This window comes from Psittacula echo (assembly GCF_963264785.1).
Source record: "Psittacula echo genome assembly, chromosome: 33".
Classification (NCBI taxonomy): Eukaryota; Metazoa; Chordata; class Aves; order Psittaciformes; family Psittacidae; genus Psittacula; species Psittacula echo.
Window position 1 is genome coordinate 404,903 of NC_137768.1, and position 26,470 is coordinate 431,372.

General features: G+C 58.7%; 1 protein-coding gene across 2 annotated transcripts; it reads right to left on the reverse strand.

Moving 5' to 3' along the window:
• Positions 1-26,252, reverse strand: PPP2R1A (protein phosphatase 2 scaffold subunit Aalpha). 2 transcript variants are annotated; one of them, XM_080636440.1, is made up of 15 exons: positions 26,125-26,252; positions 24,370-24,460; positions 23,504-23,604; positions 21,837-22,069; positions 19,616-19,763; positions 17,772-17,927; positions 15,446-15,560; positions 13,830-13,900; positions 12,785-12,919; positions 10,810-10,983; positions 7,758-7,818; positions 5,766-5,920; positions 2,195-2,337; positions 975-1,066; positions 1-118 (listed from the first exon to the last, which is right to left on the reverse strand). In XM_080636440.1, the coding sequence occupies exons 1-15, from the start codon at positions 26,200-26,202 to the stop codon at positions 102-104; spliced, it is 1,770 nt and encodes a 589-aa protein (XP_080492566.1). In that variant the 5' UTR covers positions 26,203-26,252; the 3' UTR covers positions 1-101. The 2 variants fall into 2 exon arrangements, with proteins under 2 accessions (XP_080492566.1, XP_080492567.1); XM_080636441.1 differs by lacking the exons at positions 12,785-12,919; positions 13,830-13,900; positions 15,446-15,560.
• Positions 26,253-26,470: the final 218 nt, after the last annotated feature.

Here is a 26,470-nt window from a genome sequence, read left to right on the forward strand (position 1 = left end):
TTGACGGCGAACCTCGTTTAATGAATGAATGGGTGACGTCACGAGGGGGCGGGGCCAATGGCACATGCGGGGGGGGGAGGGGAGGGGGGAGGGGGGCGTGGTCAGGCAAGCGCCAGCACTGGGGGGAGGGGGAGAGAAAAGGGGGGGGGTCAGAGGTCACCGAGAGTGACCACGTGACCCCTCCGTGTCCTTATGTGACCCCCTATAGACCCCTATAGCTCCCCATTGGCCCAATTGGACCCATGGCCGCTGTAGCCCCTATAGACGCCTATAGTGCCCTATAGACCCCCACTGTCCCCCATTGCCCCAATAGGCCCCATGGCCCCTATAGCCCCCATAGCCCCCTATAGCCCCCCACTGTCCTCATTGCCCCCCATTGACACCCATTGCCCCAATAAGCCCCATGGCCCCTATATCCCCTATAACCCCTATAGCCCCCACTGTCCTCATTGCCCCCATTGCCCCAGTAGGCCCCATGGCCCCTATATCCCCTATAGCCCCCTAAAGCCCCCCATTGTCCTCATTACTCCCCATTGTCCCCCATTATCCCCATTGACCCCATTGCCCCAATAGGCCCCATGGCCCCTATATCCCCTATAGCCCCCACTGTCCTCATTGCCCCCATTGACACCCACTGCCCAAATTGCCCCCCATAGCCCCAATTGACCCAAGAGGCCCCATGGCCCCTATAGCCTCCTATAGCCCCTAAAGCCCCCTATAGCCCCTATAGCCCCCTATAGCCCCTAAAGCCCCCATAGCCCCCATAGCCCCTATAGCCCCCTATAGCCCCTAAAGCCCCCTATAGCCCCTATAGCCCCCATAGCCCCTATAGCCCCCTATAGCCCCTAAAGCCCCCTATAGCCCCTATAGCCCCCATAGCCCCTATAGCCCCCTATAGCCCCTAAAGCCCCCTATAGCCCCTATAGCCCCTATAGCCCCCTATAGCCCCTAAAGCCCCCTATAGCCCCTCCGACCTGTCAGTGCCTCCTGGGCGAAGTATTTGACGTCCACGTCCTGGTCCTGGGTCAGCTTCTCCAGCACCGGCTTCACCTCGGCCTGCAGGGTCCTATGGGAGCAGGGGGCACCCATGGGTGCATATGGGTGCTATAGGTGTCCATAGCATGGGTGTCAATGGGTGCTATAGGTGGCCATAGCACGGGTGTCAATGGGTGCTATAGGTGGCCATAGCACGGGTGTCAATGGGTGCTATAGGTGTCCATAGCACGGGTGTCAATGGGTGCTATAGGTGTCCATAGCATGGGTGTCAATGGGTGCTATAGGTGTCCATAGCATGGGTGCCAATGGGTGCTATAGGTGGCCATAGCACGGGTGTCAATGGGTGCTATAGGTGGCCATAGCACGGGTGTCAATGGGTGCTATAGGTGTCCATAGCATGGGTGTCAATGGGTGCTATAGGTGGCCATAGCATGGGTGTCAATGGGTGCTATAGGTGGCCATAGCACGGGTGTCAATGGGTGCTATAGGTGTCCATAGCACGGGTGTCAATGGGTGCTATAGGTGGCCATAGCACGGGTGTCAATGGGTGCTATAGGTGTCCATAGCACGGGTGTCAATGGGTGCTATAGGTGGCCATAGCACGGGTGTCAATGGGTGCTATAGGTGTCCATAGCACGGGTGTCAATGGGTGCTATAGGTGTCCATAGCACGGGTGTCAATGGGTGCTATAGGTGTCCATAGCACGGGTGTCAATGGGTGCTATAGGTGTCCATAGCACGGGTGTCAATGGGTGCTATGGGTGTCCATAGCATGGGTGTCAATGGGTGCTATAGGTGGCCATAGCATGGGTGTCAATGGGTGCTATAGGTGGCCATAGCATGGGTGTCAATGGGTGCTATAGGTGGCCATAGCATGGGTGTCAATGGGTGCTATAGGTGTCCATAGGATGGGTGTCAGTGGGTGTAGATGGATGCTATAGGGTGCTCTATAGGTACCATAGGATGCTGTATAGGTTCTATAGGTTCTATAGCATGCTCTATAGGTTCTATAGGATGCTGTACACGTTCTATAGGCGCCATAGGGTGCTCTATAGGTGCTTACCCCGCATCGAGGACGGGCCCCAGGCGCTGCAGGGCCTTGGCCACGTTGAAGCTCACATTGACGGGTGCTATGTATGGATTCTATAGGGTACTCTATTGGTTCTATAGGCGCCATAGGGTGCCCTATAGGTGCTTACCCCGCATCGAGGACGGGCCCCAGGCGCTGCAGGGACTTGGCCACGTTGAAGCGGACGTTGGCCACGGCGTCGCCCGCCATGCGCAGCACCGTGGGCAGCAGCTGCTGCGCCGTCAGCTCCGGCCCGCACACCTCCGACAGCACCTATAGGGGACAGCACCCATAGGGGCCAGCACCCATAGGGCTCAGCACCTATAGGGGCCAGCACCTACGGGGGGGGGGGGTTATAAGGGGGTTCTATGGGGTTAAAGGGGGTCCCAATGGGGTGGGAGGAAGGGGGCGGGGGTTCAGCACCACTAGGGGTGGACAGCTCCCAATGGGGTCAGCACCTATAGGGGAAAGGGGGTCCCTATAGGGTGGGGGGTCCCAGTGGGGTGGAGGGCCTGTAATGGGGATCCTATAGGTGGGGCTCAGCACCCATAGGGGGTGCTGGGGTCCCATAGGGCTGGCTCAGCACCCATAGATGGATCTCAGCACCCATAGGGGTACATAGCGGTCCCATAGGGCTAGCTCAGCACCCATAGGGGTATATAAGGGTCCCATAGGGCTGGCTCCCAGCACCCATAGGAGTGTCCCAGCACCCATAGCTGGGTCTCAGCACCCACAGGGGTACGTAGGGGTCCCATAAGGGTATGTAGGGGTCCCATAGGGGTAACATAAGGGTCCCATAGGGCTGCCTCAGCACCCATAGATGGGGCTCAGCACCCATAGGGGTACATAGGGGTCCCATAGAACATAGGACTGGCTCAGCACCCATAGGGGTACATAAGGGTCCCATAGGGGTCCATAGGGCTCCCATAGGGGTACATAGGGCTCCCATAGGGGTACATAGGGGTCCTATAGGGGTACATAGGGCTCCCATAGGGGTACATAGGGGTCCTATAGGGGTCCTATAGGGGTACATAGGGCTCCCATAGGGGTACATAGCGCTCCCATAGGGGTACATAGGGCTCCCATAGGGGTACATAGGGGTCCTATAGGGGTCCTATAGGGGTACATAGGGGTCCCATAGGGGTACATAGCGCTCCCATAGGGGTACATAGGGCTCCCATAGGGGTACATAGGGGTCCTATAGGGGCCCCTAGGGACGCACGTTGATGCAGAAGAGCGTGGTCATGCGGTGCAGGTAGTTGGGGTCCCATAGGGGTACATAGGGGTCCTATAGGGGTCCCATAGGGGTACATAGGGCTCCCATAGGGGTCCATAGGGCTCCCATAGGGGCCCCTAGGGACGCACGTTGATGCAGAAGAGCGTGGTCATGTGGTGCAGGTAGTTGGGGTCCCATAGGGGTACATAGGGGTCCTATAGGGGTCCTATAGAGGTACATAGGGCTCCCATAGGGGTACATAGGGGTCCTATAGGGGCCCCTAGGGACGCACGTTGATGCAGAAGAGCGTGGTCATGCGGTGCAGGTAGTTGGGGTCCCATAGGGGTACATAGGGGTCCCATAGGGGTACATAGGGGCCCATAGGGGTCCATAGGGCTCCCATAGGGGCCCATAGGGACGCACGTTGATGCAGAAGAGCGTGGTCATGCGGTTCAGATAGTTGGGGTCCCATAGGAGTACATAGAGGTACATAGGGCTCCCATAGGGGTACATAGGGCTCCCATAGGGGTCCATAGGGGTCCTATAGGGGTACATAGCACTCCCATAGGCGTACATAGGGGTCCTATAGGGGTACATAGGGCTCCCATAGGGGTACATAGAGCTCCCATAGGGGGTACATAGGGCTCCCATAGGGGTACATAGCGCTCCCATAGAGGTACATAGGGCTCCCATAGGGGTACATAGGGCTCCCATAGGGGTCCATAGGGGTCCTATAGGGGTACATAGCACTCCCATAGGCGTACATAGGGGTCCTATAGGGGTACATAGGGCTCCCATAGGGGTACATAGAGCTCCCATAGGGGGTACATAGGGCTCCCATAGGGGTACATAGGGCTCCCATAGGGGTACATAGAGCTCCCATAGGGGGTACATAGGGCTCCCATAGGGGTACATAGCGCTCCCATAGAGGTACATAGGGCTCCCATAGGGGTACATAGGGCTCCCATAGGGGTACATAGGGGTCCTATAGGGGTCCTATAGGGGTACATAGGGCTCCCATAGGGGTACATAGAGCTCCCATAGGGGGTACATAGGGCTCCCATAGGGGTACATAGCGCTCCCATAGAGGTACATAGGGCTCCCATAGGGGTACATAGGGGTCCTATAGGGGTCCTATAGGGGTACATAGGGCTCCCATAGGGGTACATAGCGCTCCCATAGAGGTACATAGGGGTCCTATAGGGGCCCCTAGGGACGCACGTTGATGCAGAAGAGCGTGGTCATGCGGTGCAGGTAGTTGGGGTCCCATAGGGGTACATAGGGCTCCCATAGGGGTACATAGCGCTCCCATAGAGGTACATAGGGGTCCTATAGGGGTACATAGGGGTCCTATAGGGGTACATAGCGCTCCCATAGGGGTACATAGGGGTCCTATAGGGGTACATAGGGCTCCCATAGGGGTACATAGGGCTCCCATAGGGGTACATAGGGGTCCTATAGGGGTACATAGGGCTCCCATAGGGGTACATAGGGGTCCTATAGGGGTCCTATAGGGGTACATAGGGCTCCCGTAGGGGTACATAGCGCTCCCATAGGGGTACATAGGGCTCCCATAGGGGTACATAGGGGTCCTATAGGGGTCCTATAGGGGTACATAGGGCTCCCATAGGGGTACATAGGGGTCCTATAGGGGCCCCTAGGGACGCACGTTGATGCAGAAGAGCGTGGTCATGCGGTGCAGGTAGTTGGGGTCCCATAGGGGTACATAGGGCTCCCATAGGGGTACATAGCGCTCCCATAGAGGTACATAGGGGTCCTATAGGGGTACATAGGGGTCCTATAGGGGTACATAGCGCTCCCATAGGGGTACATAGGGGTCCTATAGGGGTACATAGGGCTCCCATAGGGGTACATAGGGCTCCCATAGGGGTACATAGCGCTCCCATAGAGGTACATAGGGGTCCTATAGGGGCCCCTAGGGACGCACGTTGATGCAGAAGAGCGTGGTCATGCGGTGCAGGTAGTTGGGGTCCCATAGGGGTACATAGGGCTCCCATAGGGGTACATAGCGCTCCCATAGAGGTACATAGGGGTCCTATAGGGGTACATAGGGGTCCTATAGGGGTACATAGGGCTCCCATAGGGGTACATAGGGGTCCTATAGGGGTACATAGGGCTCCCATAGGGGTACATAGGGCTCCCATAGGGGTACATAGGGGTCCTATAGGGGTACATAGGGCTCCCATAGGGGTACATAGGGGTCCCATAGGGGTCCTATAGGGGTACATAGGGGTCCCATAGGGGTACATAGCGCTCCCATAGGGGTACATAGGGCTCCCATAGGGGTACATAGGGGTCCTATAGGGGCCCCTAGGGACGCACGTTGATGCAGAAGAGCGTGGTCATGCGGTGCAGGTAGTTGGGGTCCCATAGGGGTACATAGAGGTACATAGGGCTCCCATAGGGGTACATAGGGCTCCCATAGGGGTACATAGGGGTCCTATAGGGGCCCCTAGGGACGCACGTTGATGCAGAAGAGCGTGGTCATGCGGTGCAGGTAGTTGGGGTCCCCGGCCATGGCCAGCACCTTGGGCACGATGGTTCCCTGCGCCCAGCCCGGCCCGAAGCGCTCCACCAGCTTCCGCAGGTTACTGGTGGCGGCCTCGCGGATGGCGTACACTGCGGGGGGAGTGCGGACCGGTATGAACTGGTACGGACCGGTATGGACCAGTACGGACCGGTAGGGACCAGTACGGACCGGTAGGGACCAGTACGGACCGGTAGGGACCAGTACGGACCGGTATGGACCAGTACGGACCGGTAGGGACCAGTACGGACCGGTATGGACCAGTACGGACCGGTATGGACCAGTACGGACCGGTATGGACCAGTACGGACCGGTATGGACCAGTACGGACCGGTATGGACCGGTACGGACCGGTATGGACCAGTACGGACCGGTATGGACCAGTACGGACCGGTATGGACCAGTATGGACCGGTATGAACCGGTACGGACCGGTAGGGACCAGTACGGACCGGTATGAACCAGTACGGACCGGTATGGACCAGTACGGACCGGTATGGACCAGTACGGACCGGTATGGACCAGTACGGACCGGTAGGGACCAGTACGGACCGGTATGAACCAGTACGGACCGGTATGGACCAGTACGGACCGGTATGAACCAGTACGGACCGGTATGGACCAGTACGGACCGGTATGGACCAGTACGGACCGGTATGAACCAGTACGGACCGGTATGGACCAGTACGGACCGGTATGGACCAGTACGGACCGGTATGGACCAGTATGGACCGGTATGGACCAGTACGGACCGGTATGGACCAGTACGGACCGGTATGGACCAGTACGGACCGGTACCGACCGGTATGGACCGGTACGGACCGGTATGAACCAGTACGGACCGGTATGGACCAGTACGGACCGGTATGAACCAGTACGGACCGGTATGGACCAGTACGGACCGGTATGGACCAGTACGGACCGGTATGAACCAGTACGGACCGGTAGGGACCAGTACGGACCGGTAGGGACCAGTACGGACCGGTAGGGACCAGTACGGACCGGTATGAACCGGTACAGACCGGTATGGACCAGTACGGACCGGTATGAACCAGTACGGACCGGTATGGACCAGTACGGACCAGTATAAACAGTATGGATCAGTTATAGCAGTAAGGACCAGTTCGGACCGGTATGGACCAGTATAAACCAGTACAGACCAGTATGGACCATTTCGGACCGGTATGGACCAGTACGGACCAGTATAAACAGTATAGATCAGTTATAGCAGTAAGGACCAGTTCGGACTGGTATGGACCAGTCCGGACTGGTATGGACCAGTACGGACCGGTATGGACCAGTATAAACCACTACGGACCGGTATGGACCAGTTCGGACCGGTATGGACCAGTACGGATGGGTATAAACAGTATGGATCAGTTATAGCAGTAAGGACCAGTTTGGACTAGTATGGACCAGTATGGACCGGTATAAACCAGTTTGGACCGGTATGGACCAGTTCGGACCGGTATAAATAGTATGGATCAGTATAAACCAGTATGGATCAGTTATAGCAGTAAGGACCAGTTCGGACCGGTATGGACCAGTATGGACCGGTATAAACCAGTTCGGACCGGTATAAACCAGTATGGATCAGTTATAGCAGTAAGGACCAGTATAAACCAGTCCGGAGCAGTATAAACCACTATGGATCAGTTATAGCAATAAGGACCAGTATGGACCAGTATAAACCAGTATAGACCAGTATGGATCAGTTATAGCAATACGGACCAGTATGGACCAGTATAAACCAGTATAGACCATGATGGATCAGTTATAGCAATAAGGACCAGTATGGACCAGTATAAACCAGTATAGACCAGTATGGACCAGTTATAGCACTAAGGGCCAGTATAAACCAGTCTGGACCAGTAAGGACCAGTCGCTCCCAGTCCCCCCCCATGACTCCCAGTTCGCCCCAGTCCCTCACCGTGGTCGACCAGCCAGGCCATGCAGAGCGAGTTCAGCTTCTCATCGAAGAACTCCACACCCTGGGGGGGAGAGACCAGTTTGGACCAGTATAAACCAGTCTGGACCAGTATAAACCAGTCTGGACCAGTATAAGCCACTCTGGACCAGTATAAACCAGTATGGACCAGTATAAACCAGTATGGACCAGTAGTGGCTGAGATCGACTGCCATGACCATACAAATCAGGATGAAGCACTAAGGAGCACTATAAACCAGTATAAACCAGTATAGACCAGTATAAACCAGTATAGAGCAGTATGGACCAGTATAGACCAGTATGAACCAACACCCCTCCCCAGTCCATCCCAGTCTATGGCCCCCTCCCATTGTATCCCGGTGTTATCCCATTGCATCCCCTGCATCCCATCGTTCCCCCATCGTTCCCCCATCGTTCCCCCATCGTTCTCCCATCGTTCTCCCATCGTTCCCCCATCGTTCCCCCATCGTTCCCCCATTGTTCTCCCATCGTTCTCCCATCGTTCTCCCATCGTTCCCCCATCGTTCCCCCATCGTTCTCCCATCGTTCTCCCATCGTTCCCCCATCGTTCTCCCATCGTTCCCCCATCGTTCCCCCATCGTTCCCCCATCGTTCTCCCATCGTTCTCCCATCGTTCCCCCATCGTTCCCCCATCGTTCCCCCATCGTTCTCCCATCGTTCTCCCATCGTTCTCCCATCGTTCCCCCATCGTTCCCCCATCGTTCTCCCATCGTTCCCCCATCGTTCTCCCATCGTTCCCCCATCGTTCCCCCATCGTTCTCCCATCGTTCCCCCATCGTTCTCCCATCGTTCTCCCATCGTTCCCCCATCGTTCTCCCATCGTTCCCCCATCGTTCCCCCATCGTTCCCCCATCGTTCTCCCATCGTTCCCCCATCGTTCCCCCATCGTTCTCCCATTGTTCTCCCATCGTTCTCCCATCGTTCTCCCATCGTTCCCCCATCGTTCCCCCATCGTTCTCCCATCGTTCCCCCATCGTTCTCCCATCGTTCTCCCATCGTTCCCCCATCGTTCCCCCATCGTTCTCCCATCGTTCCCCCATCGCTCTCCCATCGTTCCCCCATCGTTCTCCCATCGTTCCCCCATCGTTCTCCCATCGTTCCCCCATCGTTCTCCCATCGTTCTCCCATCGTTCCCCCATCGCTCTCCCATCGTTCTCCCATCGTTCTCCCATCGTTCTCCCATCGTTCTCCCATCGTTCCCCCATCGTTCCCCCATCGTTCCCCCATCGTTCCCCCATCGTTCCCCCATCGTTCCCCCATCGTTCTCCCATCGTTCTCCCATCGTTCCCCCATCGTTCCCCCATCGTTCCCCCATCGTTCCCCCATCGTTCTCCCATCGTTCCCCCATCGTTCCCCCATCGTTCTCCCATCGTTCTCCCATCGTTCCCCCATCGTTCCCCCATCGTTCCCCCATCGTTCTCCCATCGTTCTCCCATCGTTCTCCCATCGTTCCCCCATCGTTCTCCCATCGTTCCCCCATCGTTCTCCCATCGTTCCCCCATTCTTCTCCCATCGTTCTCCCCCATCGTTCCCCCATCGTTCCCCCATCGTTCCCCCATTCTTCTCCCATCGTTCTCCCCCCGTTCTCCCATCGTTCTCCCATCGTTCCCCCATCGTTCTCCCATCGTTCTCCCATTGTTCTCCCATCGTTCTCCCCCCGTTCTCCCATCGTTCCCCCATCGTTCTCCCATCGTTCTCCCATTCTTCTCCCATCGTTCTCCCCCCGTTCTCCCATCGTTCTCCCATCGTTCCCCCATCGTTCTCCCATCGTTCCCCCATCGTTCTCCCATCGTTCCCCCATTCTTCTCCCATCGTTCTCCCCCATCGTTCCCCCATCGTTCCCCCATCGTTCCCCCATTCTTCTCCCATCGTTCTCCCCCCGTTCTCCCATCGTTCTCCCATCGTTCCCCCATCGTTCTCCCATCGTTCCCCCATCGTTCTCCCATCGTTCCCCCATCGTTCTCCCATCGTTCTCCCATTGTTCTCCCATCGTTCTCCCCCCGTTCTCCCCCCGTTCTCCCATTGTTCTCCCATCGTTCTCCCATCGTTCTCCCATCGTTCCCCCATCGTTCTCCCATCGTTCCCCCATCGTTCTCCCATCGTTCCCCCATTCTTCTCCCATCGTTCTCCCCCATCGTTCCCCCATCGTTCCCCCATCGTTCCCCCATTCTTCTCCCATCGTTCTCCCATCGTTCTCCCATCGTTCTCCCATCGTTCTCCCCCCGTTCTCCCATCGTTCTCCCATCGTTCCCCCATCGTTCCCCCATCGTTCCCCCATCGTTCCCCCATCGTTCTCCCATCGTTCCCCCATCGTTCTCCCATCGTTCCCCCATCGTTCCCCCATCGTTCCCCCATCGTTCTCCCATCGTTCCCCCATCGTTCTCCCATCGTTCCCCCATCGTTCCCCCATCGTTCCCCCATCGTTCCCCCATCGTTCTCCCATCGTTCCCCCATCGTTCTCCCATCGTTCCCCCATCGTTCCCCCATCGTTCCCCCATCGTTCCCCCATCGTTCTCCCATCGTTCCCCCATCGTTCTCCCATCGTTCCCCCATCGTTCCCCCATCGTTCCCCCATCGTTCTCCCATCGTTCCCCCATCGTTCCCCCATCGTTCCCCCATCGTTCTCCCATCGTTCTCCCATCGTTCTCCCATCGTTCTCCCATCGTTCCCCCATCGTTCTCCCCCCGTTCTCCCATTGTTCCCCCATCGTTCCCCCATCGTTCCCCCATCGTTCCCCCATCGTTCCCCCATCGTTCTCCCATCGTTCCCCCATCGTTCTCCCATCGTTCTCCCATTGTTCCCCCGTCGTTCCCCCATCGTTCTCCCATCGTTCTCCCATCGTTCTCCCATCGTTCTCCCATCGTTCTCCCCCCGTTCTCCCATTGTTCCCCCATCGTTCCCCCATCGTTCCCCCATCGTTCCCCCATCGTTCCCCCATCGTTCTCCCATCGTTCCCCCATCGTTCTCCCATCGTTCTCCCATTGTTCCCCCGTCGTTCCCCCCTCGCTCTCACCAGCTGCCCGGCCAGCAGCGGCATGTACTCGATGATGGCGAGGCGCACGCGCCACTTGGCGTCCTCGGCCAGCTCCACGATGGCCGGCAGCAGCGACTGCGACAGCTGCCGGATGCCGATCACCTCGTTCACGCAGTCCAGGTTGGAGATGATGTTCAGGCGCACCTCGGGGCACTGCGGGCCGCAGCCAGCGGGGTCCTCAGCGGGGACAAGGGGCGGCTAAGGGGGCCTAAGGGGGTCCTAAGGGGGTCTAAAGGGGCTTAAAGGGGCCTAAGGGGGTCTAATGGGGTCCTAATGGGGTCCTAATGGGGTCTAAGGGGGCTTAAAGGGGCCTAAGGGGGTCTAATGGGGTCCTAATGGGGTCCTAATGGGGTCTAAAGGGGCTTAAAGGGGCCTAATGGGGTCCTAATGGGGTCTAAAGGGGCTTAAAGGGGCCTAAGGGGGTCTAATGGGGTCCTAATGGGGTCCTAATGGGGTCTAAGGGGGCTTAAAGGGGCCTAAGGGGGTCTAATGGGGTCCTAATGGGGTCCTAATGGGGTCTAAAGGGGCTTAAAGGGGCCTAATGGGGTCCTAATGGGGTCTAAAGGGGCTTAAAGGGGCCTAAGGGGGTCCTAATGGAGTCTAAAGGGGCTTAAAGGGGCCTAAGGGGGTCCTAATGGGGTCTAAAGGGGCTTAAAGGGGCCTAAGGGGGTCCTAATGGGGTCTAAAGGGGCTTAAAGGGGCCTAAGGGGGTCCTAATGGGGTCTAAAGGGGCTTAAAGGGGCCTAAGGGGTCCTAATGGGGTCTAAAGGGGCTTAAAGGGGCCTAAGGGGTCCTAATGGGGTCTAAAGGGGCTTAAAGGGGCCTAAGGGGTCCTAATGGGGTCTAAAGGGGCTTAAAGGGGCCTAAGGGGGTCCTAATGGGGTCTAAAGGGGCTTAAAGGGGCCTAAGGGGTCCTAATGGGGTCTAAAGGGGCTTAAAGGGGCCTAAGGGGGTCCTAATGGGGTCCTAATGGGGTCCTAATGGGGCTTAAGGGGGCTTAAAGGGGCTTAAAGGGGCCTAAGGGGGTCCTAATGGGGTCCTAATGGGGCTTAAAGGGGCCTAATGGGGATTAAAGGGGCTTAAAGGGGTCCTAAGGGGGTCTTAAGGGGGTCTAAGGGGGCCTAATGGGGTCCTAATGGGCCTTAATGGGGCTTAAAGGGGCCTAACGGGGCTCAATGAGGTTCTAATGGGGCTCAATGGGTTCTAACGGGGTCTAAGGGGTCCCAGTGGGGCTCAATGGGGTCCCAAAGGGGCTCAATGGGGTCTAAGGGGTCCCAATGGGGCTCAATGGGGTCTAAGGGGTCCCAATGGGGCTCAATGGGGTCTAAGGGGTCCCAAAGGGGCTCAATGGGGTCTAAAGGGTCCCAATGGGGCTCAATGGGGCTCAATGGGGCTCAATGGGTCCCAATGGGGCTCAGTGGGGCCGGGAAGGGGCTCAAAGGGGCTCAATGGGGTCGGGAAGGGGCTCAAAGGGGCTCAATGGGGTCGGGAAGGGGCTCAATGGGGCTCAATGGGGTCGGGAAGGGGCTCAATGGGGCTCAATGGGGTCGGGAAGGGGCTCAATGGGGTCCCAATGGGTCCCAATGGGGCTCAGTGGGGCCGGGAAGGGGCTCAAAGGGGCTCAATGGGGTCGGGAAGGGGTTCAATGGGGCTCAGTGGGGTCGGGAAGGGGCTCAATGGGGCTCAACGGGGTCGGGAAGGGGCTCAATGGGGTCCCAATGGGTCCCAATGGGGCTCAGTGGGGCCGGGAAGCGGCTCAATGGGGCTCAGTGGGGACGGGAAGGGGCTTAATGGGGCTCAATGGGGCTCAATGGGGTCGGGAAGGGGCTCAATGGATCCCAATGGGTCCCAATGGGGCTCAATGGATCCCAATGGGTCCGAATGGGGCTCAATGGGGCTCAATGGGTCCCGATGGGGCTCAGTGGGGCCGGGAAGGGGCTCCAGAGGCCGTCACCTCGTCCTTGAGCTGGGCCAGGAAGAGGGGCAGGAGGTGCTCGACGGTGTTGTCCTTGCCCAGGATCGGGGACAGGCCCATGATGACCGAGGCCAGCGCCGACTTCACGTGCTGGTTGGCGTCCGACACCAGCTCCTGGGGGCCGTGGGGCGGCCGTGGGGCGGCAATGGGGCGGCAATGGGGGAGCAATGGGGGAGCAATGGGGGGGCAATGGAGGAGCAATGGGGGGGCAATGGGGGAGCAATGGGGGAGCAATGGGGGAGCAATGGGGGGGCAATGGGGGGGCAATGGAGGAGCAATGGGGGGGCAATGGGGGAGCAATGGGGGGGCAATGGGGGAGCAATGGGGGAGCAATGGGGGGGCAATGGGGCGGCAATGGGGCGGCAATGGGGGAGCAATGGGGGAGCAATGGGGGAGCAATGGGGGAGCAATGGGGGGGCAATGGGGGGGCAATGGGGCGGCAATGGGGGAGCAATGGGGCAGCAATGGGGCAGCAATGGGGGAGCAATGGGGGGGCAATGGGGGAGCAATGGGGGAGCAATGGGGGGGCAATGGGGGAGCAATGGGGGAGCAATGGGGGAGCAATGGGGCGGCAATGGGGCGGCAATGGGGGGGCAATGGGGGAGCAATGGGGGGGCAATGGGGGAGCAATGGGGGGGCAATGGGGGGGCAATGGGGCGGCAATGGGGGAACAATGGGGCAGCAGCAATGGGGCACCCATGGGTGAGAGGACACCCCATAGGACCCCATCACATCCTAGCACCCCAAAGGGTCCCATCGGGTGTCCCCATCACATCCCACCCCCCATAGGGTGCCCTATAGCGTGCCCCATAGGGAGCCCCATAGCGTGCCCCATAGGGAGCCCCATAGCGTGCCCCATAGCGTGCCCCATAGTGTGCCCCATAGCGTGCCCCATAGCGTGCCCCATAGTGTGCCCCATAGTGTGCCCCATAGCGTGCCCCATAGCGTGCCCCATAGGGAGCCCCATAGCGTGCCCCATAGGGAGCCCCATAGGGAGCCCCATAGCGTGCCCCATAGCACTCACCTTGATGCAGGGCAGGATCTGCCCCATGATCACGGCCTCGCGGCAGTCGGGGGCCAGGTTCTCACAGAACTCTGCAGGGACAAGGACATGGGGGGCGTCTATGGGGCAGGAAGGGGCTTCTATGGGGCAGGAGGGAGCGTCTATGGGGCGGGAGGGGGGTTCTATGGGGCGGGAGGGGGCGTCTGGGGGGAGGAGCTTTCTAGGGGGCGGGAGGGGGCTTCCCTGGGGACACTGGTGTGGGTGACAATGGGGGTTGTCGAGGACCCAGTGGGAGGATTGTGGGTCCCTGTGGGTCACAGTGGGTCTCTATGGGTCCCTATTGGTCTCTATAGGTCCCTATGGGTTCCTATGTCTCTCTATGGGTCCCCATGTGTCTCTATGGGTCCCTATGGTCCCTATGTCTCTCTATGACTCCCTATGGGTCCCTATGGTCTCTATGGGTCCCTATGGTCTCTATGGCTCCCGATGGGTCCCTATGGCTCCCTATGGGTCTCTATGGCTTCCTATGTGTCCCTATGGGTCCCTATGGTCCCTATGGTCCCTATGGTCTCTATGGTTCCCTATGAGTCCCTATGGGTCCCTATGGTCTCTATGGGTCCCTATGGTCTCTATGGGTCCCTATGGATCCCTATGGTCTCTATGGGTCCCTCAGGTCCCTATGTGTCCCTATGGTCTCTATGTGTCCCTATGGTCCCTATGGGTCCCTATGTGTCTCTATGGATCCCTATGGTCTCTATGGTCCCTATGTGTCCCTATGGGTCCCTATGGGTCCCTATGTGTCTCTATGTGTCTCTATGGATCCCTATGGTCTCTATGGTTCCCTATGAGTCCCTATGGGTCCCTATGGTCTCTATGGGTCCCTATGGTCTCTATGGGTCCCTATGGTCTCTATGGGTCCCTATGGATCCCTATGGTCTCTATGGGTCCCTCAGGTCCCTATGTGTCCCTATGGTCTCTATGTGTCCCTATGGTCCCTATGGGTCCCTATGTGTCTCTATGGATCCCTATGGTCTCTATGGTCCCTATGTGTCCCTATGGTCTCTATGGGTCCCTATGGTCTCTATGGGTCCCTATGGTCTCTATGGGTCCCTATGGTCTCTATGGTCGCTATGGTCCCTATGTGTCCCTATGGTCCCTATGGTCCCTATGGTTCCTATGGTCCCTATGGTCTCTATGGTCCCTATGGTCTCTATGGTCCCTATGGTTCCTATGGTCCCTATGGTCCCTATGTGTCCCTATGGTCCCTATGGTCCCTATGGTCTCTATGGTCCCTATGGTCCCTATGGTCTCTATGGTCCCTATGGTCTCTATGGTCCTTATGGTCCCTATGGTCCCTATGGTCCCTATGGTCTCTATGGTCCCTATGTGTCCCTATGGTCCCTATGGTTCCTATGGTCCCTATGGTCTCTATGGTCCCTATGGTCTCTATGGTCTCTATGGTCCCCATGGTCCCTATGTGTCCCTATGGTTCCTATGGTCCCCATGGTCCCTATGTGTCCCTATGGTTCCTATGGTCTCTATGGTCCCCATGGTCCCTATGGTCCCTATGGTCTCTATGGTCTCTATGGTCCCTATGGGTCCCTATGGTCCCTCCGGTCCCTGTGCCCCCCACTCACCTTTCACCTTATGGGACGCGGCCGCCCGCACCTCGGCCTCGCAGTCCTTCATGAGGCTCTGGAAGGCCCCCACCAGGTCGCTCTTGGTGATCTCCGGCCCCACGGCGCGCTGCAGCTGGGGGGGGACAAGGGGGGGGCCCAGTGGGTCCTGCCCCACACATGGGGGGCAGCGGGACCCCAGAAAGGGAGGCCAACGGCGGCACGGAGGGCACCCATTGAGCCCCATTGATGGTCCCATTGATGATCCCATTGAGCCCCATTGATGGTCCCATTGATGATCCCATTGAGCCCCATTGATGCTTCCATTGAGCCCCATTGATGCTCCCATTGAGCCCCATTGATGGTCCCATTGATGATCCCATTGAGCCCCATTGATGCTTCCATTGAGCCCCATTGATGCTCCCATTGAGCCCCATTGATGCTCCCATTGATGATCCCATTGAGCCCCATTGATGCTTCCATTGAGCCCCATTGATGCTTCCATTGAGCCCCATTGATGGTCCCATTGAGCCCCATTGATGTTCCCATTGAGCCCCATTGATGTTCCCATTGATGATCCCATTGAGCCCCATTGATGGTCCCATTGATGATCCCATTGAGCCCCATTGATGCTCCCATTGAGCCCCATTGATGGTCCCATTGAGCCCCATTGATGTTCCCATTGAGCCCCATTGATGGTCCCATTGAGCCCCATTGATGTTCCCATTGAGGCTCCCATTGAGCCCCATTGATGGTCCCATTGAGGCTCCCATTGAGCCCCATTGATGCTCCCATTGAGCCCCATTGATGCTCCCATTGATGATCCCATTGAGCCCCATTGATGCTCCCATTGAGCCCCATTGATGCTCCCATTGAGCCCCATTGATGTTCCCATTGAGCCCCATTGATAGTCCCATTGAGCCCCATTGATGTTCCCATTGAGGCTCCCATTGAGCCCCATTGATGGTCCCATTGAGGCTCCCATTGAGCCCCATTGATGCTCCCATTGAGCTCCATTGATGTTCCCATTGAGCCCCATTGATGTTCCCATTGAGCCCCATTGATGCTCCTATTGAGCCCCATTGATGCTCCCATTGAGCACCATTGCTGCTCCCATTGAGCCCCATTGATGTTCCCATTGAGCCCCATTGATGCTCCCATTGAGCCCCATTGATATTCCCATTGAGGCTCCCACTGAGCCCCATTGATGCTCCCATTGAGCCCCATTGATGCTCCCATTGAGCCCCATTGACATTCCCATTGATGCTCCCATTGAGCCCCATTGATATTCCCATTGAGGCTCTCATTGAGCCCCATTGATATTCCCATTGATGCTCCCATCGCTCCCCATTGACGCTCCCATCGCTCCCCATTGACGCTCCCATCTCTCCCCATTGACGCTCCCATTGACGCTCCCATCGCTCCCCATTGACACCCCCATCTCTCCCCATTGACACCCCCATCTCTCCCCATTGACGCCCCCATCTCTCCCCATTGACGCCCCCATCTCTCCCCATTGACGCCCCCATCTCTCCCCATTGACGCTCCCATCGCTCCCCATTGACGCTCCCATCGCTCCCCATTGACGCTCCCATCGCTCCCCATTGACGCCCCCATCTCTCCCCATTGACGCCCCCATCGCTCCCATTGACGCCCCCATCGCTCCCCATTGACGCCCCCATCGCTCCCCATTGACGCCCCCATCGCTCCCCATTGACGCTCCCATCGCTCCCCATTGACGCCCCCATCGCTCCCCATTGACGCCCCCGTCGCTCCCCATTGACGCCCCCGTCTCTCCCCACTGACGCCCCCATCGCTCCCCATTGACGCTCCCATCGCTCCCCATTGACGCCCCCATCGCTCCCCATTGACGCCCCCATCGCTCCCCATTGACGCCCCCATCGCTCCCCATTGACGCCCCCATCGCTCCCCATTGACGCCCCCATCGCTCCCCATTGACGCTCCCATCTCTCCCCATTGACGCCCCCATCTCTCCCCATTGACGCCCCCATCGCTCCCCATTGACGCCCCCATCGCTCCCCATTGACGCCCCCATCGCTCCCCATTGACGCTCCCATCGCTCCCCATTGACGCCCCCATCTCTCCCCATTGACGCCCCCATCGCTCCCCATTGACGCCCCCATCTCTCCCCATTGACGCCCCCATCGCTCCCCATTGACGCCCCCATCGCTCCCCATTGACGCACCCATCGCTCCCATTGACGCCCCCGTCTCTCCCCATTGACACCCCCGTCTCTCCCCATTGACGCCCCCGTCTCTCCCCACTGACGCCCCCGTCTCTCCCCGTCGATGACGTCACGGCTGACGTCACGGCTGACGTCACTGACCTCGGTGAACTTGTCGGCCACCATGTAGCGCACGCGCCAGGACTTGTCCTCGGCCGCCTGGCGCAGCGTGGGCAGCACCAGCGCCTCGAGCTCCTCCTGCGGCAGCAGCTGCGCGATGCTCACGCACGCCTCCACCGCCAGCAGGCGCACCGAGTCCTGCGCCATAGGGAGCCCATGGGGAACAGTGGGGAGCCATAGGGAACAGTGGGGAGCCCATAGGGAACAGTGGGGAGCCATAGGGAACAGTGGGGAGCCCATAGGGAACAGTGGGGAGCCCATGGGGAACAGTGGGGAGCCCATAGGGAACAGTGGGGAGCCATAGGGAACGGTGGGGAGCCCATGGGGAACAGTGGGGAGCCCATGGGGAACAGTGGGGAGCCCATGGGGAACAGTGGGGAGCCCATAGGGAACAGTGGGGAGCCATAGGGAACAGTGGGGAGCCCATGGGGAACAGTGGGGAGCCCATGGGGAACAGTGGGGAGCCCATGGGGAACAGTGGGGAGCCCATGGGGAACAGTGGGGAGCCCATAGGGAACAGTGGGGAGCCCATGGGGAACAGTGGGGAGCCCATAGGGAACAGTGGGGAGCCATAGGGAACAGTGGGGAGCCCATAGGGAACAGTGGGGAGCCATAGGGAACAGTGGGGAGCCCATAGGGAACAGTGGGGAGCCCATGGGGAACAGTGGGGAGCCCATAGGGGGGTCCATAGGGAACAGTGGGGAGCCCATAGGGGGGTCCATAGGGAACAGTGGGGAGCCCATAGGGAATGATGGGGATTGCAAAGGGGATTGCATAGGGAACAATGGGGATTCCATAGGAAATGAGAAGGGATCCAGAGAGGATCCATAGGGGATTCCATAGGGAATGATGGAAGTTCCATAAGGTATTCCATAGGGAATGAAGAGGAATCCATAGGGGATTCCATAGGGAATGATGGGAGTTCCACAGGGGATTCCATAGGGAATGATTGGAGCTCCATAGGGGATTCCATAGGGAATGGTGGGGGATCCAGAGGGGATTCCATAGGGAATTCCATAGGGAATAATGAGAAATTCCATAGCGGATTAACAGGGAATTCCATAGAAAATGGGGAATTCCATAGAGAATAATTGGTAATCCCCTAGTGGATTAACAACGAATTCCATAGGAAACAACGTGGAATTCCATACGGAATAATTGGGAATTCCATAGCGGATTAACAACAAATTCCATAGGTAATGGAAAATTCCATAGGGAGTACTTGGGAATTCCATAGAAAACGGCGAATTCCCTAGGGAATAATTGGGAATTTCATAGGGAAAAACAGGGAATTCCATAGCGAATTAACAAGGAATCCCAAAGGGAATAACAAGGAATTCTCTAGGGAATAACGGGGAATCCCATAGGGAGTAACAGGGAATTCCATAAGGAATGGAGAATTCCATAGGGAACAACTGGGAATTCCATAGAAAACAGAGAATTCCATAGGCAATAATTGGGAATCCCATAGAGAAAAACAGGGAATTCCATGAGAAATGAGAAATTCCATAGGGAACAATTGGGAATTCCATAGAAAATGGAAAATTCCCTAGGGAATAATTGGGAACTCTATAGGGAAGAAAAGAGAATTCCATAAGAAATGGAAAATTCCATAGCGAACAATTGGGAATTCCATAGAAAACGGAGAATTCCATGGGGAATAATTGGGAATTCCATAGGGAAAAACAGGGAATTCCATAACGGATTAGCAAGGAATTCCATAGAGAATAACAAGGAATTCCCTAGGGAATAACGGGGAATCCCAAAGGGAATAAGAGGGAATTCGCGTGGGAAGAGCGGGAATGCCGGGGGGGGGGGGTGAGGACCTGCTCGTCGGAGGCCAGGCTGGAGAACATGGGAATGATCTCGCTCTTGACGTGCTCCAGCTCCAGGACCTTGGCGAATTCCCCGAGCTTGGAAGCGGCGGCGCGGCGAACCATGGGCGTGTCATCGGAGCACAGCGTGCGGAAGTACCTGCTCCAGGGGGACAGGCACCAATGAGCACGGGATAACAATGGGAGAGCGATGGGAGAGCGATGGGAGAGCGATGGGAGAGCGATGGGAGAGCGATGGGAGAGCGATGGGAGAGCGATGGGAGAGCGATGGGAGAGCGATGGGAGAGCGATGGGAGAGCGATGGGAGAGCGATGGGAGAGCAATGGGAGAGCAATGGGAGAGCAATGGGAGAGCAATGGGAGAGCAATGGGATAGCAATGGGATAGCAATGGGATAACAATGGGAGAGCAATGGGAGAGCAATGGGAGAGCAATGGGAGAGCAATGGGAGAGCAATGGGAGAGCAATGGGATAGCAATGGGAGAGCAATGGGAGAGCAATGGGATAGCAATGGGAGAGCAATGGGAGAGCAATGGGAGAGCAATGGGATAGCAATGGGATAACAATGGGAGAGCAATGGGAGAGCAATGGGAGAGCAATGGGATAACAATGGGATAACAATGGGAGAGCAATGGGAGAGCAATGGGAGAGCAATGGGAGAGCAATGGGAGAGCAATGGGAGAGCAATGGGAGAGCAATGGGAGAGCAATGGGATAACAATGGGAGAGCAATGGGAGAGCAATGGGAGAGCAATGGGAGAGCAATGGGAGAGCAATGGGAGAGCAATGGGATAACAATGGGATAGCAATGGGATAACAATGGGAGAGCAATGGGATAACAATGGGAGAGCAATGGGATAACAATGGGAGAGCAATGGGAGAGCAATGGGACAGCAATGGGACAGCAATGGGACAGCAATGGGATAACAATAGGGGAACAATAGGGGAACAATGGGATAGCAATGGGATAGCAATGGGATAGCAAAGGGATAGCAAAGGGATAGCAAAGGGATAGCAATGGGATAGCAATGGGAGAACAATGGGAGAACAATGGGAGAACAATGGGATAGCAATGGGAGAACAATAGGGGAACAATGGGATAACGATGGGAGAACGACGGGATAACGGGATGGAATAGGTTGGAAGAACAGGGATGGGACAGGACAACGATGTTTCATAGGATCCCTTTATCCAAGCCACTGCCCGTGGAATGGGCTGGGGGGGGCAATGGGAAGAGCTTGGAATGACCCGGAGCAGCCTGAAGGCCCCCATGGATGGGCTGGGGCCACCCCATAGGCCCCCATTGACCCCATAACCCCCCCATGGCCCCACATAGAACCCATAGGGTCCCACAAACCCCCTTGAAGGCCCCATAGAATGGGCTGGGGCCACCCCATAGGCCCCCATTGACCCCATAACCCCCCCATAGCCCCACATAGAACCCATAGGGTCCCACAAACCCCCTTGAAGGCCCCATAGAATGGGCTGGGGCCACCCCATAGGCCCCCATTGACCCCATAACCCCCCCATGGCCCAACGTGAAGACCTTGGGGTCCCATAGATGCCCTTGAAGACCACATAGGACGGGATGCGACCACCATGGATGGCTTAGGACCACCCCATAGGCTCCCACTGACCCCATAACCCCCCCAGTGACCCCACATAGAACCCATAGGGTCCCATAGATGCCCTTGAAGGCCACGTGGGACGGGATGCGACCACCATGGATGCGTCGGGGCCACCCCATAGGCTCCCATTGACCAACCCATGGACCCCATAATGGGCTACGTGGCCAACCTGAAGACCTTGGGGTCCCAGAGATGCCCTTGAAGGCCACGTGGGATGGGATGCGACCACCATGGATGGGTCGGGGCCACCCCATAGGCTCCCACTGACCCCATAACCCCCCCATGGCCCCACATAGAACCCATAGGGTTCCATAGATGCCCTTGAAGGCCACGTGGGACGGGATGCGACCACCATGGATGGGTCGGGGCCACCCCATAGGCTCCCACTGACCAACCCATGGATCCCATAATGGGCTACGTGGCCAACCTGAAGACCTTGGGGTCCCAGAGATGCCCTTGAAGGCCACGTGGGACGGGATGCGACCACCATGGATGGGTCGGGGCCACCCCATAGGCCCCCATTGACCCCGTAACCCCCCGCTCTCCCCCCTATGGAGCCCATAGGCCCCCCCCGTAGAGCACTCACTGGCGCAGCTCGGCCTTGACGGGGCTGGAGACGCGGGGGTAGCAGACGCTGAAGAGGCCGCAGGCGGAGGTGCGCGACGTGAACCAGTCCCCCCCCGCCAGGCGCTTGACCAAGGGCACGAAGTGGCCCTCGAGGTCGGGGGGGGCGTGCTCGTGGGACACGGCCCGCAGCGACTCCACCGCCTTGTCCCGCACCACCGTCTCCTCCACCGTGGCCAGGCTCTCCAGCGGCGGCTGCCGGGGGGGCGGGAAGGGAGCCCATGGGAGGCGATGGCACCAAGGGGAACCCATGGGATCCAACGGGAGGCGATGGCATCCGATGGGATCCGATGGGATCCAATGGCGCCAATGGGAGGCGATGGGATCCAATGGCGCCAATGGGACCCAATGGGATGCGATGGGATGCAATGGCACCAATAGGATCCAATAGGATGCAATGGGACCAATGGGATGCAATGGGATGCAATGGGATGCAATGGCACCAATGGGATCCAATGGGATGCAATGGCACCAATGGGATGCAATGGGATCCAATGGGATCCAATGGGATGCAATGGGATGCAATGGCACCAATGGGATGCAATGGGATCCAATGGGATCCAATGGGATGCAATGGCACCAATGGGATCCAATGGGATGCAATGGCACCAATAGGATCCAGTGGGATGCAATGGGAGCCAATGGGATCCAATGGCACCAATAGGATCCCATGGGATACAATGGGACCCAATGGGATCCAATGGGATCCAATGGAACCCAATGGGATGCAATGGGACCCAATGGGACGCAATGGCACCAATGCGATCCAATAGGATCCAATGCGACGCAATCGAATTCAATGGCACCCAATGAGACACAATGGGACCCAATGGGACCAATGGCACCCAATGGGCATTCATAGGGCACAATAGGGTCTAATGCATTCCAGTGGGCACCCAATGTGTCCCAAAGGCACCCACCCCATCCCAATGACACCCACCCCATCCCAATGGCACCCAACCCACCCAAATAACACCCAACCCATCCCATTGGCACCCAATCCATCCCATTGGCACCCAATCCATCCCAATTAACACCCAATCCATCCCAATGACACCCAACCAACCTCAATGGCACCCACCCCATCCCAATGACACCCAACCCATCCTAATGGCACCCAACCAACCTCAATAGCACCCCATCCCATTGGCACCCACCCCATCCCAATGGCACCCACCCCATCCCAATGGCACCCAACCCACCCCAATGGCACCCAATCCATCCCAATGACACCCAACCCATCCTAATGGCACCCAACCAACCTCAATAGCACCCCATCCCATTGGCACCCACCCCATCCCAATGGCACCCAACCCATCCCAATGGCACCCAACCCATCCCAATGGCACCCAACCCATCCCAATGACACCCAATCCATCCCAATGACACCCAACCCACCCCAATGACACCCAATCCATCCCAATGACACCCAATCCATCCCAATGACACCCACCCGATCCCAACGGCACCCACCCCACCCCAATGACACCCAACCCACCCCAATGGCACCCAATCCATCCCAATGGCACCGAACCCACCCCAACGGCACCCACCCCACCCCACTGCCCCTCCCTGGAGCCCCGGGGGGGGGAGGATCAGGAGCAGCACCCATGGGTGCTGGGGCCGTACCAGCAGGCAGTGCACGTACTCGGGCCCCCCGACGAGCGCCGTGAAGGTGCCCAGCTGCTCGGCCAGCGCCAGCAGCACCTCGTCCTCATCGTAGATGGTGTCTGCGCCCGCCCGGCCCCGCTCAGCACCAGCACCCACGGGCGCAGGCCTTGAACCTCCCCCAACCCCCCTTAAGCCCCTCCCTCTCCTTAAGCCCCTCCCTCTCCTTAAGCCCCTCCCTCCCCTTTAAGCCCCTCCCCTCCTTAAGCCCCTCCCTCCCCTTTAAGCCCCTCCTCCTCATTAAGCCCCTCCCCCTCCTTAAGCCCCTCCCTCTCCTTAAGCCCCTCCCCCTTAAGCCCCTCCCATCCCTTTAAGCCCCTCCCCCTCCTTAAGCCCCTCCCCCTCCTTAAGGCCCTCCCCCCTTTAAGCCCCTCCCTCCCCTTTAATCCCCTCCCCCTCCTTAAGCCCCTCCCCCCCTTTAAGCCCCTCCCACCCGTTTAAGCCCCTCCCTCCCCTTTAATCCCCTCCCCCTCCTTAAGCCCCTCCCCCCTTTAAGCCCCTCCCACCCCTTTAATCCCCTCCCACCCCTTTAATCCCCTCCCCCTCCTTAAGCCCCTCCCCCTCCTTAAGCCCCTCCCTCCCCTTTAAGCCCCTCCCTCCCTTTAAGCCCCTCCCACCCCTTTAAGCCCCTCCCACCCCTTTAAGCCCCTCCCTCCCTTTATGCCCCTCCCACCCCTTTAAGCCCCTCCCACCCCTTTAAGCCCCTCCCACCCCCTTAAGCCCCGCCCCCTTTCCCCACCCCATCCAACCCTATGGGGGGGGGGCAATTGTGGGCCCCATTGGGGCCCCTTTTGCCCCCCCCCATAGGGGCTATGGCCCCCCCGTACCGGTGAGGAAGGGCAGGAGCTCGCTGCGGGTGCGCTCGACGCCCAGCGCCAGGGCAATGGTCGACAGCTTCTTGATGCTGTTCAGGCGGAGCTGCGGGGAAGGAGGGGGGGGGGGGGGGTCAGGATTTGCCCCCCCCCGGGGGGTAAATGGCAAAGGGGGGGGGTATTGAGCACCCGAAGGGGTAACTAAGGGGGTAAAGGGGGGGTGATAAGGGGGAGGAAAGGGGCTAAGGGGGAGGGAAAGGGGATGCTGGAGGGGGGGGTAAAGCAGTCCTGGGGGCAAATAACCCCCCCCAGGGGCAAATAACCCACCCTCAGGGGCAAATAACAACCCCCAGGGGCAAATAACCCCCCCCGAGGGGCAAATAACCCCCCCCGAGGGGCAGATAACCCCCCCCGAGGGGCAAATAACCCCCCCCCCCGAGGGGCAAATAACCCCCCCCCCGAGGGGCAAATAACCCCCCCCGAGGAGCAAATAACCCACCCCCAGGGGCAAATAACCCCCCCTGAGGGGCAAATAACCCACCCCGAGGGGCAAATAACCCCCCCTGAGGGGCAAATAACCCCCCCCAGGAGCAAATAACCCACCCTCAGGGGCAAATAACCCCCCCCAGGGGCAAATAACCCCCCCCGAGGGGCAAATAACCCACCCTCAGGGGCAAATAACCCACCCTCAGGGGCAAATAACAAACCCCAGGGGCAAATAACCCACCCTAAGTGACAAATAACCTCCCCTGAGGGGCAAATAACAACCCCCAGGGACAAATAACCCCCCCTGAGGGGCAAATAACCCACCCCGAGGGGCAAATAACCCCCCCCGAGGGGCAAATAACCCCCCCCGAGGGGCAAATAACCCACCCTCAGGGGCAAATGAGGGCCTTTCTGGGGGGAATCTCACCCCCTTGGGGGTAAAATGGGAGCACCAAGGGGGTTACTGCAGCCTCATGGGGTAAATAACTCCCCTCCAGGGGCAAATACAGGCTTTTCTATAGGGAATAATGCCCCTCTGGGGGCAAATAACCCCCCCTGAGGGGCAAATGAAAGCCCTTTGGGGGGAATCTCAGCCCCATAGGTAGGAATGAGACCCCCAAGGGGGATATTGCCCCTTCATGGGGTAAGTAAGCCACCCCCAAGGGTAAATAAGGGCCCCTCTGGGGCAAATAGCCTCCCCTAGGGGCAAATAAAGCCCCTGCAGGGCATGAAACCCAGCCCCTCTCCGATCCAGCCAATCAGGAGCGTCGTCTCACGGCTCCGCAGCGCCACGGCAGCCCAGAGGAGCCCTCCCATTGGCTGCGCACCATCGCTAAGCCCCTCCCCTCGCCGGGCGCCGTCCAATGGCGTGCCCCGGCCCGCTCCCTGCGGCCGCAGCGAGGCGCAGGGGCCGCCCCCGCCGACAGGGGGCGCCGCAGCGCCGACTGCCTCGAACGCGCCCTGCCCAATCAGGAGCCCCGTCACAGCCTCAACAGGCTCCGCCAGCCAATCACAGCGCGCCTCTCATCCGCAGCGAGGACGATGATGAGGAGCACCCCCCCCACCACCACAGCCGCCATAGAACACCGCTCCCCATTAGCCCGCGCCCGAGGGGGGGGAAGCGGCCTCAACCAATCGCAGCGCGCCTTTCATGGCGGCGCACCCGCGGCCGCCATTAGCGGGAGAAGCGGGCTCGGTGATGGCGGCCGCACCGGGGACACCGGAGCCGGGCCGGGGCCGGGGCCCGGAGCCGGGGCCCGGAGCCGGGGCCCGGCGGAGCGGTACCTGCACGTCCTCGTTGCGCAGCTCATCGATGAGCACAGCGATGGGGTACAGGGAATCGTCTCCGTCCGCCGCCGCCATCTTCTTCTTCGCCGCCGCCGCCGCCGCCGCCCCGGCTCTGAAGGCCCGTACGGGGCCGCCCGCCCCGCTCCTGCAGGGTCTGCCGAGCGCTCATTGGTCGGCGCCGCCCTAAAGCCCGCCTCCGCGCGTTCGTCATTGGTCAGTGCAGGGGAGCCCCGCCTCCCGCTGGAAGCCACGCCCCCTGCGGCCGGCGGAGCCGCGGCCCCGCCCTCCTCGGTGTCTGATTGGCTGGCGGGGATGATGGAAGCGGGGAGGGGCGGGGCCAAGG